Source organism: Ammospiza caudacuta, chromosome 2, assembly GCF_027887145.1.
Source record: "Ammospiza caudacuta isolate bAmmCau1 chromosome 2, bAmmCau1.pri, whole genome shotgun sequence".
Classification (NCBI taxonomy): Eukaryota; Metazoa; Chordata; class Aves; order Passeriformes; family Passerellidae; genus Ammospiza; species Ammospiza caudacuta.
The window spans coordinates 31532286-31548254 of NC_080594.1; the positions used below are offsets into that span (position 1 = coordinate 31532286).

Genomic DNA, 15969 nt, shown 5'->3' on the forward strand with positions numbered 1-15969 from the left:
TTTAAATCCTCCCTACCCTCAATATTGGCACACTGGCACTGTATTACACAAGCAAGTGCAGCTGAAGAGAATTATGAACATGAGGGTTTATTCTCTGGGGATTTAGGGATGCAGGACCACAACTAGGCTCAGACCTCACTGTATTCAGAGCCTTCCTCTTTGGTGGGAGTGGTGTGGAAGCATCACATTCTTTTGCAGCAAAGGAGGCACTCAAGAGGGAGGGGAGCAGAATGACTGAGGTGGTGCCCTGCAGGGTATAAATACAGGCAAATCTCCCCCACGGTCTGCTGAGTGCTAGGGAGGTGGAACCGAGACTCAAGGCAGACTTGTGGGGTTTGTTTGGCATTGAAGTCGATTTTGAGCATTTCCAGATTTGCTAATTGAATTGGTGGTTTGTAATGATTTGTTAGAATGTTTTCTTTGCATGGAAAAAATCCATAGACTACCTCTGAATAGGATTAGCTAGCAAAAGTAAGGCATGCTTAAAAATTTTTTTGATGTAGGGATTAAAGTTTGTTTTTCAGTAGTCTCTCCTTCTGGTAACACCCTTTGATTGGCAGTGTTTCCAGAGGTTGATGTCATATGTTCCTTCCCTCAGGCAGGAGGAGAACCAAGCTCAAGAGACGGCAAATCCACCACCGAGGAGCAACCCAGAGCGATGTCCCTGGCTGGGGTGAGCTGCCTGGTGACAGGGGCAGGAGGGTTTCTCGGCCAGAGGATTGTGTGCTTGCTGCTGGAAGAAGAGGAGGCTCCGGCCGAGATCCGGCTGCTGGACAAAGCCTTCAGCGCTGAGGCACTCAGGAGGTTTGACAGTAAGTGACATTGCTGGGACTGTGCTGCAGCTGGGGGTGCTGCAGTCCCTCCTGGGCGCCTGGGAAACCTTTACCTGTCATCTGAAACAGCTCTGCAGATAGAGGTTTCAGCTCAAGGAATCCTTGCTCTATCCCTCCTTCTCTCTCCAGCACAGAAATCAGATGTAAAATGTGAAAACAAGAGGGTTTTTTGTCAGGCCCTGAGGCTTCTGTATACTGTTCATGCAGTAAACAGGCTGTCTTCAACCTGACCCCTCTTACAACAAAACCCACAGAGCAAAATTAATGCAAAAATCTCACACTTCTTCTTGGGGAAAGGGAAAATTCAAGCATTGCTGTACTGGGTGGGAGGGCAGAGATATCCAGAGCATGCTGTGCTGGGCTCTGCTGTGCCAGACAGCGAAGGCAGTGAAAAAGTTGTGGGTGCAAATTCCAATGGTTTTCTTCAACCTGTGATTAATTTGATTAATAGTGATCTTCTGGCTGAGAGCTGTGGTGAGGTATTTTTAAAACTGCTTCTGTTAATAACATTATTGCAGTTTCCTGTTTAAGCAAATGCTAAACAGAAGAGACAGAACCCATTTGCAAAGTGCAAGGCAGGCTTCTTGAATGGATTGGAGACAGCACAAGGGACTGATGTGCCCAGTGTCAGGAACAGTCTGTGGCAAGGAAAGCAGCTCAGAGGGTTTAATTTTGAATATCCTGTTTACTGAGATACACTGAGCACATCTATAAAAAGGCATCTAAGGGGCCTAAATTCAGTCAGGTTTGTAATTCCTTACATTATATTTACTTAACAGTAACTTCCTCCATCACATCTTCACTGCAAGACTCCTCTTCCTCTATGCAGGAAACTATATGGGAGCCCTTAAGGAATATCTCTGTATGATTTGCTGAAGAGCCTCAATCACTCTATAGAGCATTAAAGTGTCATCAAGGGACAGCAACAGTGCACAATACACCTGGTACAAATTGCACAAGCCTTTATCGCTGTTTTACACAACTCTGCTCCATTTTACAGACTTCTTCTCCATTAAGTCTGACTCAGGATTTCTAAATGCCCCTGAGCTTTGCAGCAGCCCTTCCTGCTCTGGTTTCCAGAGAGTTTCCACAGGAACAAACCCAAAACCTGCAGCTACAATAGAGGCTGAAGCAGCAGGAGTGTGTGTGGGTTTAGCAGTGATGCAGCAGGGCAGAGGCATCTACACAGCTTTGGGCCAGAAGAGCTTTGTGGGGATAATGGAACATCCTGGGGAGTGACAACCATTGTTTGTGTGGACACAATGTTGGCTGGGCTGCAGCAAACATTTTGATGCTTTGTTTTTTTGTTAATAGGCAAGCTCTGTGCCCTCTTTCCTTATTCTCCCTTCTTCCTCCACAGAGCACTGCCCATACACCCCCTCTCCTATTCTTTTAACATTCCTTCTGCCTATCTGAGCAGCACAGGAGGTAGGGAAAAATCAGTTACCAAAGCCTTTTCTTCCCCATAAATAGGTAGTAGGGACCATAGGCTGACATTCCAGATGCGCTTAAACAGATTTGAACCCCTGCACTTTGACTGGCAGCACCTCTGTCTGCATCAGCCCTTGTGGCTACATGTCTTTTAGTGTCCTGCCAGTCCCTGTGCTCAGAGCTGCCCAAAATATTTCCCTGCTGCTCCCTTTCAAGCCCTTCCCTGTCTCAGTACTCCTATTCCAAGTGCGGGGCAGCTACAAAACCTGTGGGTGGGGCTGGAGTCTTCTGACCTGCATTATTTTTACTACAGGGGCTTTTACTCGCTAGCAGATGTTATCTGGATTTCTGGAACAGGCAGGAGCAGAGCTGAGTGGGTTTTTTCATCACTAATCTCTTGAGCACCTTGCACTTGCAATATCTGTGCAGAGTCAGAGCTGTGGGTAATGAGACAGAGCAGTGTGTGCAAGTCACAGGTCCCTGTGCCAGAAGGCACTCAGGGGCACTCCCCTTTTGTCCACACAACTTTCCTGCTGAGAGCTTGCCCCTCCCATCAGTCTGTGTAGGACAGTGGCATTTGTGGTCTTCCACTGCCCCAGGGAGTCTGGGATGATCCAGTCAGTGTCCAGGGCTGTGAGCTGGAATCCACCTGGTTCCATTGTGTGGTTGAGAATGGATGTCACATTCAACATGGTTCTTTGGTTTCTTACCTCCCACCTCCCATGTCAGATTTATCTTTCTGCCCTTCCTGTGCTCCCACTTACACAATCCTTTTTTTGTTGTTCACTATTGCATTGGCACTTCTGGAGAAATGAAAACTCCTATGTTGTTCTCAAGTTTAGGGCAAATAGTCTGTACTGCTGAGTCAAAAACTGCTCACAACAGGACACTGAATTTTATTGAGAAATCATTGCATTTTCAAGCAAAAACTACCCACAAGCAAGCAGGGAGATTACTTACAATTCAGAGGACACAGAAACCACTGGTGAAGAAGAACAAGTTTTCCCAGTGAGGAGGTACTTTGTCATAATCACTTTATGCAAAAATGGAGAGCTGACTTGAATTTATTCTGTTCCTCCCCCTCTGACCCACCCACAAGCGTTCTTTTGCTGCCTGGGTAATGGTTTGTCCAGATGGAAATCAAGAGCAGTTCTCTCTGCTGGCCATCCCTGACTGAAACCCCTGCCAGTCATTTCTTAACTCTCCTTTCTTCCAAGCTCACCTGTAGTTTTGTCTTCAACCAGGGCAAAACAAGATCAATCTGCTGATTCCTGACATGCAGCTGATGCTGCTAATGGGAGCAAGGCCCACATTGTACTTACCACGGCAACTTCTGCTGGATAAAACAGAACAGAGGAGCAGATTTCCTGACTCATATAATACACACACAAACTGCAAGCCCAAACAAGGCACAAAGCACCTAGACAGCAGACTTCTTGTGATCAGCTTTAAAAGGAACAGGCTTCTTCTGTACTTTTCCCAAAAGCTTTGATTTGCATGTGTAAAGCTTCCATTTTCCTAACCCCTTCCTGGGCATTGTGATAACTTTGAAGAGGTCACATGTCAGAATTTATGTTGTGAAAACTATTTCTGTCTGTTCTTGGGATTATTACAACCCCATAATGCTTTGTTCATGGAGAACATAAACCTAAGGGCAATGCAGACACTAATATTTATTAGAGCAAATCTCTAATAAATCAGGAGCTTAAAAGCCCAGCCCTAGTCTGACACTTTTGCATCCATGCAAGCAGAGATCAGAGTGAAGCTTCTGGAGACAGAATCCTAGGAAATGAATGCAGTCTGTAAAATAAAGGAGCAGAAGAGAGTGTGTGGCAATGACTGTGCTGGGAGGGCAGCAACTCTAGATTTAGTAACAGTTCAGCAAATGTTCCACAAACCTTAAATCTCAGACCAACTGTCTGTGGTGGGAGAAAAAAAGTCCCTTAAGCCTGTTGCATCAGAATAATTGTTAAATTGACACAGGATTACATTCTTAGTGTGCTATAGAGAAAATGAGATAAAATCATTTTAAAATATATCCCCACTCGGTTCCAAATCCAGCAGCTGTCTCTCTCAGTGTTTCTTATTACAGACATGGGATGAAATACTGCCTGCTTTGGAGCTGGTGACAAAAGCACTAGGATACACAGGATTTCAGTCATGGCTGAAGCTAAAAGCTGTACAAATTAATCAGCTTCTCTTATCTAAAAGGGGCATTTGATGATGCTGAAGAAGACAGAGGCTCTGCCTGTGCTGCAGAGTCCCTGCCCAGTGGCTGTGCCTGGGGAGCCATCTAGTGCAGCCACAGCAGAGGCTCCCAGGGGACTTGGTGATGGCACCAGCTCCTCACAGGCTGTGGGCATGCTGGGGAAGTCCCCTCCTGTCCCGTGGCACTGCTGCAGCCAGGCCAGCTGAGGCCCCTGCACAGCAGCACTGCCTTGGATTGGGCATTTTTCCAAGTGATTGTCTGGTGCTGGCTCATTTTGTGTAGCTCTGGGCTGCAGAAAGAATCCTTCTGCCCAGCACAGCTTAGGGAAGGATGGCTCTGAGACCTAGAGCTCCTCTGGGGTCACACACTGCAGCTGCTGTGGAGGGACAGGGCGTAAAAAGCAAGATTTAATCAAGCCAGGCTGAGGTAGCTCAGGAGAACACTCTTGAGAGTTCAGGTATGAACCAGAAAGATGTGCAGGCTAAAAATGACCCCACAGCACAGACACTGAAATGGAGCCAGAGCTGGAGCTGGAAGAGGCACTGTAGGTCCTGGCCAAGGTAAAAGAAAAAGATGTCAGAATTGTATGCGATTTATTAGAAGAGCTGCAACACAGGCAAGGTAAAGGTGCAGAAAGTAGGCATGAACACATCCCTGTGATCACATGCTCTGGGCGGAGAGAGATCATTCATCAGCCTGAGGACAGGAACATGCAGTGCCTGTTCAGTGCTCTTGGGTTAACACATCCATAGCCAGCCAGCCACCAGAACATGCACAGCTAAAGCCACTCCTCTGTGAGCTTCAACACAGCCACAGCTCAAGGAAGCTTGCTAGCAGGGGGAAAGATCTCTCTCTAAAAAATAAAATAGAAAGAAACACGTTGAATATTGGCTCCAGATCTATGGCAGGTAATGCAAAATAAACCTCTGTAGCACTGTAGTTAGCATTGACAAGAGAGTCCTGGGGAGATGCCTTCTGTTTCACAGCCTTAAATATCCCTGCACTTGCTGGACAGTCAGCACCTGCCAGGCAGGGTCAGCTCTTCACCAGCCTTCCAGAGCTCTTCTTAGGGTGCCTGTAAGGTCTTGTGCTCTGTTTTCTGCTGCCCCTGCAGAGTTCAAGGGGAAGACTGAGCTGAAGATCCTGGAAGGGGACATCCGAGATGTGACATTCCTGCACCGCGCCTGCCAGGGCGTCTCCCTGGTCATCCACACGGCCTCCCTCATTGACACCCTGGGCCTCATCGAGAAGAAGCTGCTCTGGGAAGTCAATGTCACAGGTGAGCAGGGGAAGCACCTTCCTCAAAGCCACATCTGTGTCCTGATCACTGCTCAGGGAAGGGAGCACCTGAGCCGTGGTTGTTTTGGGCCAGGTTACCTGGGTTGTTCTGCATCTTGCACAGACAAACCCAGGGGTGCAAATCCCGTGTCTGTGCAGCCCCAAGAAGTTCTGGGCCTCTCCACATCCAGTCTTTCATTTCAGGGCAGTGCAGGATCACCCACTCTTGTCAACACTTATGTATGCCCATGCTGAGGTCTGCACAGGCTCTGCCTTCAGTGGTGATAGTTACAAACCCATGCTCAGTGGAACTTTCTGGAAGAAATTCCCCTCTGAAATCCCAATGCTCACCTCAGAAATTGGTTCTTATTCTCCCACCCCATATGGCATCCCTGCCTAAGTACGTTTTTCAATGTTTACAACTACTGCAGACTTTGGCTGCAGTTACAGAAATGTTGCACTGATAACATCCCAGAGCCTGTGGCTCTCTCCTTGCTATTCCTTTTCTTTTGCTCTTTCTCCTTTTCCTTCCTCTGCCTTTAAGTCTGTGTGTGCAAGAAGGCAGTTGAAAGGAACAAGTGCTCTCCCACCTTGAGCTTATAATTTAAAAGTCCCCAACAAATTCAGAGCTTTGGGAGGGAGGAGTTTCAGTGACACAGTGATGGGATTTTCCCTTCCACTAAGGAACCCCCATTCCTCAGGAAAGATCGGGTGAAGGGAGAAGGTTTAGCATCACCTACCAGGAAGTTCAAGGTATTTCCTAAAGGAACAACTTCACCCCTGTCTGTGATGCCAAAACCCCCAGTGCCATTCAGAGAACAGGCACTGCCTAACCTGCATGCACACTGGCCTCCCTGGCTGTGCTGCTTCAACAGCTTGGGGCAGATTTGGGGAAGATGTTCTTATTTACATGAACAGCTTTCCCAGTTCTTTGTTCCCCTCCGCCACAGCCACAGGGCTTCTTCACAGAAAAATAAGGAACATACCGGTACAGGCATCACTTTCACAAATATTGGCTGCTCACCAGTGCTCAGAGGAAGAGAGAATTCTTGGCAGTCGAGTTGTTTCTTACATGTACCTGAAAAACAGTGGGATGGCATTTTAGTTGTTTTATGTGCCTCATTCCCTGTATCATTAGCTTCCAGACCCTTTCATTTTGGTTCAATCAAAGCCACAAATTGTCAGTGATCAAAGCACAGAGCCCACTGGGCAGCCTCTTAGGCCCCTGTCAGGAGGGAAGAGTAGAAAGGCAAGTTCCTGGAAACCTGTGCATTGGGTAATATGAAAATATACCTGGTTGGTAGTTCAGAGAGAGGATTTCTAAAGCTCTGTCTTGATGCCTGTACTCCTGCTAAAATGTGTTTTTTCACAGCAGAATGTGCTGCTCAAACACATTTTACCATGGGGAAAAATAAAAAACAACAATTAAAAAAATAAAAAAAAGAAAGAAAGAAAGAAAGAAAGAAAGAAAGAAAGAAAGAAAGAAAGAAAGAAAGAAAGAAAGAAAGAAAGAAAGAAAGAAAGAAAGAAAGAAAGAAAGAAAGAAAGAAAGAAAGAAAGAAAGAAAGAAAAGAAAAAAAAAAAGGAAAAAAAAAAAGGCAAAAAGAAAAAAATCCAACTACTATTAAAATGTCCCAGAAAACCCAGAAAGCTCTTTAGCTCTGACTCCCCAGTACTCAGTCCCTTGGCAACAGTGTCTGCCTATGGGTGAAAAAAGCCCCCTGGGCCAGGGAGGATTAGCTGATAACATTTGCTAGAATGAAATACCACCCACAGTCCTGCTCCCAGAGCCAAGTGGCCACAAGGTCAGTGAGTGAATGCTGCTGTCCTCTCTTCCCTGTTTTCTTCCATTTCCATTCTGATGCTCTTCTGGTTTTCTGACCAGCCAGGGCACTGCTATGTATTTCATGGGCTTGCAGGATGGAAGTTTTGTTTCTCCTAGAAAATAGAACTTGTGTAATATAAATATAAATGTTTCTATAATAGAAATGTTTCAAGAATCAGATGTGGCTGTTCATGAACCAGGACAGAAATGAGAAAGTTAAACTTGCCTTGATGCAGGGCTTTGCTCCGTCACACAATATCTCAAAGCAAAAATATCTTTTTAGGAAGGAAGGGAAGCAAATTTTTAAAAGGAAGTGAATTGAGAAAATAATTAATTATAATCAAAACAAAATACCTTCTGTGAACCAGATCCTCAGCCAGAAGGGCAGGCAAACCATGGGGACCCTCTCACTAAATAAAGCATGTAACACAGTAATAATTTACTTTATTACATGCTATATGAAAGATACTCAGATTCCCATTACTGTAGGAATCTTTAAACTTTTACATACAACTCTGATGTTCAAATAAACCACGTTTTATTTGGGTGAAAATTATCTTGAACAGATATCAACTGTCAAGATTATTTTATTATTGCCTTTTTCTAAAACTTGCTATCTCATTTGATTTCATCAAGACCTTCTGTATTTGATTACTTTCCCTTATTTACCAAACAGTATTGACAGCAGGAATAAAGCTATTATTTTTAAAATAATATAATAAATACATTTTTTTCCAGATGACCCTGGCTTTTATGTCATCTAAACAGGGTGACTTGCATGAGCTCATTTTTCACATTAATTTATTCCTATCTGTATAACTTTTTTCCAGTGCACTTCCTTAATGTTTCTGAAAGCCTCGTACAGATTTGTTTTCCATTTGTTTCAATTTCTTTCTTTTTCTTGTTCAAGGTTGAAAAGAGGAATTTTGGTGCCATAACAATATTCAGTTCAATAATTCTTCCTATTTTTCACTCATTAACAAGTCCATATTTTGCTGCCAATATTTCTGGCTCTTCTGAACCTCTGTAATTCATTATATTTGTTTCAGTCACACTACTCTGGTCTGCCTTGTGCTGCCTTCAGTTGTTGCTGTAACAGACTGGGCAGACTTGAATGATCTTTAATGTGCCTCACTGCTGGTGCTTGATTTTATCCCCTAGATTTTAGTCTACACCCTTCTGATATCATATCAGTCATTTTAATTTAATGTTTCTCTGCCAAAGATCTTTTCAAATGTCTTTGAGCTGTGTCTTCATTTCCAAAGTCACTGGCCTTTTTACATTTAATTTCTCTCATTACACCATGCACAACAAGTAAGGCAATTTCTGCCTGAAAGCTGGGTAGAAAAAAAGATTTTAATTGCAACTATAACAACACAACTTATTAAAGTATTTATTTCCCCCTCAGTGTGCTTTCCTTGTTTAACCTTCTTGGCTATTTAAAAGACTTTGAACAGCTGACCTCTGCTGCCCCCGATGAAAGCATTAAAGGATTTTAAATGTAAGAAATCCTGTACTACTGCAAGGAAAAGCCAGATTATGCCAGAACAGGAGGCATACATCCACAAGCCTCTGTTTTCTCATTGCACTTCATGATCTTTGACTACATGTTATTGTGTCTTGCTTCACCATGTTTCTCTCCAAGCCCTTCTCTTTAGTCAGTCAAATACTGGATAGATTTGCACTAGGTGTGAGTGCACTGATTTTGCAGCAGACCTTCAGGTCCCATAATAATTTTGTCCCTCCTTAGCAAACCAAGAGCATCCTCAAACCTGAAAAACATGGGCTTCACCATGGATGACACCTAAGGAGAGGGGCAGCTTCTGAAGGTTCTCTGCCTTAAGCCTACTCAAGTTGGCACAAATCCCTGAACCCATGGTCAGTCTCCATGCTAAGGAAGGGCAAAATTTTGATTCTTGGCATAAAAAAACCTCCCACAATATGCAATTAGGATCAAATATTCACCCTTGTTTAACTCTCGAAGGTGCACTGATACCACTTAAATACACATTCAGAGCAGGTTCAGGGTCATTGAACATACTGCCCTGTTCAGGACAGGATTCTCCCAGCTGCAGGGAGGGAGATCTGGCTAAGTTCAGGCCAGAGATGCTGTTTGTGACCCGAAACCCCCACTTTTCCCTGGTTAGGAGACCCTAACCTAGACTGCCTTTCATGTTTGCTTTCTGAAGGTACTCAGCTGCTGCTGGAGGCGTGCATCCGCTGCAACGTCCAGCACTTCATTTACACCAGTACCATAGAAGTGACGGGCCCAAACTGCAAAGGGGACCCCATTTTCAACGGGGACGAAGATACAGCTTATGAGAGCACATCCAAATTTCCTTATGCCCAAAGCAAGAGACTGGCAGAGGATGCTGTGCTGAAAGCAGACGGCCAGGTGCTGAAGGATGGCGGCACGCTGATGACCTGTGCCCTGAGATCCATGTACATTTTTGGGGAAGGCTGCCCCTTTCTCCAAGGCCATCTGGACAAGTGCCTGCTGAACAAGAACATCTACCTGCGCTTCTCCAGGAAGGAGGCTCTGGTGAACCCCGTGTACGTGGGGAACATCGCCTGGGCACACGTGCAGGCCGCCAAAGCCCTGCGGGCCCCGCAGAGAGCCAAGCACGTCAGGGGCAAGTTCTACTACATTTCAGATGACACTCCTCACATGAGCTACGCCGACCTGAATTACGAGCTGACCAAGGAGCTGGGGTTTGGGATTGAGCCCCGGCTCCCCATGCCCCTGACAATGCTCTATTACTTCTCGCTGCTGCTGGAGATGCTGAGCTTCCTGCTGAGGCCCTTTGTCAGATATGTCCCCTCCACCAATCGCCACCTGGTCACGCTGCTCAACACCCCCTTCACCTTCTCCTACAGAAAGGCACAGCAGGATTTTGGCTACGTGCCCCGCTACTCGTGGGAAGAGGCCAAGCAGGGCACTGGTGAGTGGCTTGCCTCCGTGATCCCCCAGAGAAGGCTGATCTTGCAGAGCAGCACTGCCTGAGCCCGAAGAGGAGCTGAAACCCAGCTAAGCAAGTAGGGCCTTGAGCCAGAGGAGAGCCTGTCACAGACATGTTTTATGAAAAATCCTTTCCTTAGGATTTTTTTCTCCTGAGAAGCTGAGAGGTCTCAAGAACAAAATGTAAACAATTATTATCTGCTGCTGTGGAATGCAGCAGGTGGATCTGTGATTGGTCTCATGCAGTTGTTCTTAATTAATGGCCAATCACAGTCCAAATGTGTCTCCCTCTGGTCAGACACAAGATTTTGTTATTCATTCAATTCTTCTTCTTTCTTGTTAGCCTTCTGATGAAATCCTTTCTCCTATTCTTTTAGTATAGTTTTAATATAATATATATATCATAAAATAATAAATCAAGCCTTCTGAAACATGGAGTCAGATCCTTGTCTCTTCCCTGGTCCTAGGACCCCTGCAAACACCACCACAGAGGGCCAGGAGAGCAGCAGCAGCAGCAAACTACAAAGCATTTAAATGAATACTTTGTGTAAGAGCCCACTGCAATCCCTCACCCTCGACCTCAGAATAAATAAAAGTAAAATGTTCATTTGTTTGTTGAGTACAGGCTGATGAGGGTAACTGTACTGCATAGTTCACACCCACTTGTACATCTCTGCAGCACAAGGACTTATTTTAGCAAGACTCCACACAATCCATGGTGTGAACACTTCGGCCCTTCTTTCACTCCACGCCACCTCCAAGGCTTTTGTAAAACACAACTTGTCCTAGAAGTATTACACATTACAAATGTGCACCACTCAGCTACTCCCTATTCACTCAGAGTTTGCCAACCTCACCAAACAGTAGGCAGGCAGAAGCCACCTGATGGCAAAAGCTGCAACAAATCTTGTTCACTTTTTCAAGGGTGTTGTGCATTTCATGTTCATCTGACAGTCAAACTCTGAGCACCGTAAGCATCATGAGATCAAAAGTACAATGTAAGTGCAATACAGTTTTAATCAGGACAGCATGTGGAGGGAGAGAAGGGACAGATCTGGTCAGGTGAATACTTTATACACCCTCATTTTGCAATAAATCCAGTGGGTGTCCAGCAGAACAACTTCAAGAAAATGGAACGGAGAAAAATATTGCAGGAAGGCCTTGATCACAGAGGGGTTCCCACTGCAGAGTCAATGTATTTGTGAGCGCTGAGGAAAAATAAAGAGTGCTGAAAAATATCCTGCTCTTACCACACTTCAGCTGGGAACAAAGGCTAACCTAGGCTGATAGGTACACGTGTGCTGCCCCTGTGCTTCTCTGATAGCCACATGAGCTTCTGCACAATGTGTGACTTGACTTGTGGGCAAAAATACAGATCTTGTCTGAACAAACAAATCTGATCCAGTGTTTGTCTCTTAAACATACCTCACTTGCTGAAAACAACTCTAAAGATGGGAATTCCTCTGTTGTTTCAGAGGTGTGAACAGAAACATTTTACCTGACTCAATACTAACATACATAAATCACACTTCCAGGGGTGCTGAGTGCTTGAAGTCTGTGTTCAGTTTAATTATTCAACGCCCTAGACATTAGGTAGTCCCAGTGCAAACATAACTATGTGCTTTAGTAACATCTTTGGTCAACTGTGTAAGATGTGAAGTAGCAGAATAGCAGACACCAGAACTGTCAGTCATGTTCTGGGGACACAGATCCCCACAAGGGTATGGCCTTTGGTTTCCATCTGCCTGCAAGGAGATTACTTCATCCCTCCCTGCCTTCAGATGTGAGATGATTCACCTTTTCTGCCATGGTGACAATGATTATCAAATATCCTGAAGGAACACAGGATCTCTCTTCCAAAGAGGTCTGGGGAGAGAAGGAAGGGTCACAAGCACTTTGGGTGCTGCTGCTTTGGGCCCTGGCAGAGCACCAGCTGCTCCTGTCAGGCCTCACCTCTCCCTGCAGCTGGGACACTGCACTTGGATCTCTGTGCTTTCTTCTTCTCCATCGCCTTCCATGGACACTGTTCCTCTTCCCTCCCCTGCAGGCACACTCTTATTGCATTTATTCTGCTCTCTGCACACCCTTAGAAAAGCAAAAACATGTTTAGCACAGTAACACCCACAGTTTTTCTGGGCTAATGATATTTCACCTAATGCTCAGTGGGTGTCAAGCAATGGGTGCAGCCATGGCTGCTCTGTCACTGAGGTAGGAGCAGGAAGGGCAATCCAGGCACAGGGAATTAGATCAGCAAGGGAAGAGGGACAACAGCACCAAAGCTACTGTTTAACAGGGGGAGACACTTCACACATCAAAGGGGTGGGGCATTAAAACACATACCAGAAAACTGGGACAACTTTCCACATGTTTAACAGAGGTCCTAAAATATTCACAGATACTGCCAGAGAGAATAAAGGACAATTTTTCTTCCACAGTTCAGTGACTTGTTTCCCAAGTGCAAGCTCCCATTGCCAGACTTTTCTTTGCCATTTTTGCCTTCACAGGAAGACAGTGGGATCTTTTTCATCTCTCCAAGAGCCTTGCTCCCAACAGTCAGATTTCTAAGTGCCAAATGCCTCCTTTGTTGAACTTCCTCCCTGTGTCTCGCTACCACATTCCTTCAATCCCCACGACAAGTCATTCCTGCTTAGAGGAAGCTCATTCCCCACTTCAGTCCCTGCCTGAGCACCCCTGGGTTGGCATCTGTGTTGCCTTTTGCTTCAGGTGTCTGCCCAAAATAGTGGAGTGCCTGCAATAAAACGTCCTGGAAGCCCAAGGGAGTGGCTGCCTGAGACATTTATCCTGCTGCCCAGAGGCACTGGAGCTGTTACCCAGTAACAAACACAAGCCAATAAAGATTTTCCAAGGATACCGCGAGGGAGAACAGGCAAAATTACTGCAGGGGGTTGATTTCCTGCAAGTTTGCACTCCAGTCTACTTTGCAGTAACATGTTTCCATGCTTTTACCCTTGGCAGGTTAGCAAAATGGCTACAAAATGCACTTGATCAGGACAAGCCTTGTTGTTCTTATGTCAGCTGACCAGGACCATTCTTCTGATTTAATTAGTTTGTCTGGCAATCAAGAAAGCAAACTATTGGTTATCAATGAAGCTCCACTGTCAACAGGATCACAGTCAGTAAGAACTTTACTTCTGTATAAAGAATGGAAAGGAAAAAAAAAAACCCAAAGCATTAAGGCTGCTTTGCTGGAAAGGTGTTTATTTACCCTTCAGACATGCAGAAAAGGATGAAATAGCAAATATATCAGTGGTACTTACATGCTAGAGGCAAATTAATGACTTCTGGTTCCAGCAGGTTCAAAACCCTACATTTATAAAGACCACCATTTGCTGTTAAATATTTTGTCACTGCAGAGGAGCAGAGTTTTGCTTGCTAAAAGGGACCAGGAACTATAATAACACACATTTTGAATAGATTTAGATATAAGGAAGAAGCTCCAGAGGAAGAGAAGCAAAAGTGGTTATCATGTCAATACCAGAAATCCATGCCTGGAATTGGTATCATTAATATAGGATACAGTCAGTGGAGGACAGTTGGATAGTTGATGCCAATGAGCATGTTTTTGTGAAAAATCCATTTTATCAGACAAGCATGACACTGGTATTCTGAGTGCATTGCAGACTTCAAAGAATGATAAAATTTTTTTACATTATGAAGTTAAATGGATTAATGCAGACTAAATTATAAAAATCACAAAATTAATGTTAACGTTCTCAATTATGATCTTTAAAATTGCTTTTTTTCCTTTTTAAAGCTTTGGCTCAGTTCACAGGCTTTGTGCAGAATAACAATGTGAAAAGTTATGAACAGGCCCTGTAATGTAGGAAACCAAACGTACCAATTGTTTCTTGACCTGAGAAATCTGTCACTGATACATGTAGCTATAATAGATTATAGTGGCTGTAAAGCTAATTTGGGAAGTGGGAGCACAGTTGGGTACATTCCCAAAGAACAACTTCACCACTCCTTGCCATGTCCCCTGCAGTCCCATGTAATACTCTTGTCCCTCCTGAAATCTCTCCCTCCGCATCTCCATCCCAGTTCAAAATCCACTGGATAACTGGAATTCATGTGTGGCTGTACAATGGATTTCTTACTCAGACCAGTGATTGCTATTTCTAGACATTCCTCATTCAAAAAGCTAAACTTGTCTCATTTCTTAAATAAGATGTGTCTCTCCAGTGCTGGCAGCAGGCACTGAATATTAAGCAGTTAAGGATTAATCTCCAAAAGGGAAAAGAATATTAATCAAAAATAAAGATTTATTAAATCTCCAGCTCGATCCTATAACAGGCGCCACTCAAAATGCTTAACATGCATTGTGGAAGACCATCAAGACAGAGAAAGGTGGGGATTTTTTGCTTCCTAAAACGTGGAAAGACAATCTAGAAACTTGAAAGGAAACAAAATACATGTGGGCAAAAATTGCTTTGAAGGTACTGATATACTCGGTAATAATCTCATCCTTCCAGGATTTTTTGTTAAAAAGAAAATTCCTGTAATTTTCAGGAATGAAGCACTTTCAGCTTCTCTATTTTCTTTTTCAAATATTCTTGCACCTCAAAATTTTCTATGTGGTGATTTCATCAGAAGCTAGATATATATTTTTCTGATAATCCCACATGCAATTTTAATTATATATTTAGGTTTCATTTATCTAGACCAAAAGCACACTGGATTTTTCACATGCACTTGGGCTTTCTACATGCTCTGTTTGCAATTTCTTTGTGCTGATGACATAAGGAACGCTCCGTACTCACCACTAAGTCCAAGTAAGTTCACTTTCAGGGGGGAGTTTCTTTTGGTCCAAATTGGAATTGATGTCTCTTGTCTCCAGGGCTCTTGAAACAACCCCTGGCCCACAGGCGCTGCTGCAGCAATGGTCTCTCTGGCCGGCCACCAGCAATAATCAGGAGATGAGAACTGTCGGATCCCGATCATGGCACGGCAGGTATTGCCTGTACAAAGTGGTTGGGGCAGTGTGCTTCTGCAGTGTTCAACTTCTCCTGCTTCTCCAGGAACTTTCCCTCAGCCCCCTTAAATGTCCTGGCTATCCATTTACAGACAGGAATTAGTTACTATTACAGCGGCCTCATTTAATTCGAACTCTCTGTTCCTGGCATTGCCATAAATGAGGGAAAGGAACCAGGACAAGCTCTCAGCAGGAGCTGGATCACCTCTAGGAACAAGCTCTGTGATTAAGTGCGAACTGGCCGGGTCCTGCTGCAGGACACAGATCCCAGATGGAATCTCCTGCCCTCGGTGCCTCCTCCTGGGCTATGGGAGCAGCCAAGCTGGGCATCAGGGGCTGGCGGCAGAGGGCAGAGCTCCTGATGGACTGGACAGGCGGGTGGGAAGGGGCCACGGACACACCTGGGAGAGGTCCCGGGGTAAGGACCCGATCTGTGTGAGA

The 15969-nt window shown here is 44.8% G+C and overlaps 1 protein-coding gene across 3 annotated transcripts; it reads left to right on the top strand.

Moving 5' to 3' along the window:
* The first annotated feature begins 299 nt into the window (after positions 1-299).
* On the top strand, positions 300-10951 carry LOC131554580 (3 beta-hydroxysteroid dehydrogenase/Delta 5-->4-isomerase-like). Of its 3 annotated transcripts, none has more exons than XM_058800074.1 (4): positions 300-333; positions 599-812; positions 5588-5752; positions 9766-10951. In XM_058800074.1, exons 2-4 carry the CDS (start codon positions 659-661, stop codon positions 10578-10580), a joined length of 1134 nt encoding a protein of 377 aa, XP_058656057.1. In that variant the 5' UTR covers positions 300-333; positions 599-658; the 3' UTR covers positions 10581-10951. The 3 variants fall into 3 exon arrangements, with proteins under 3 accessions (XP_058656057.1, XP_058656059.1, XP_058656058.1); XM_058800076.1 differs by having other exon boundaries at positions 302-391; XM_058800075.1 differs by having other exon boundaries at positions 305-471.
* The last annotated feature ends 5018 nt before the right edge of the window (positions 10952-15969 follow it).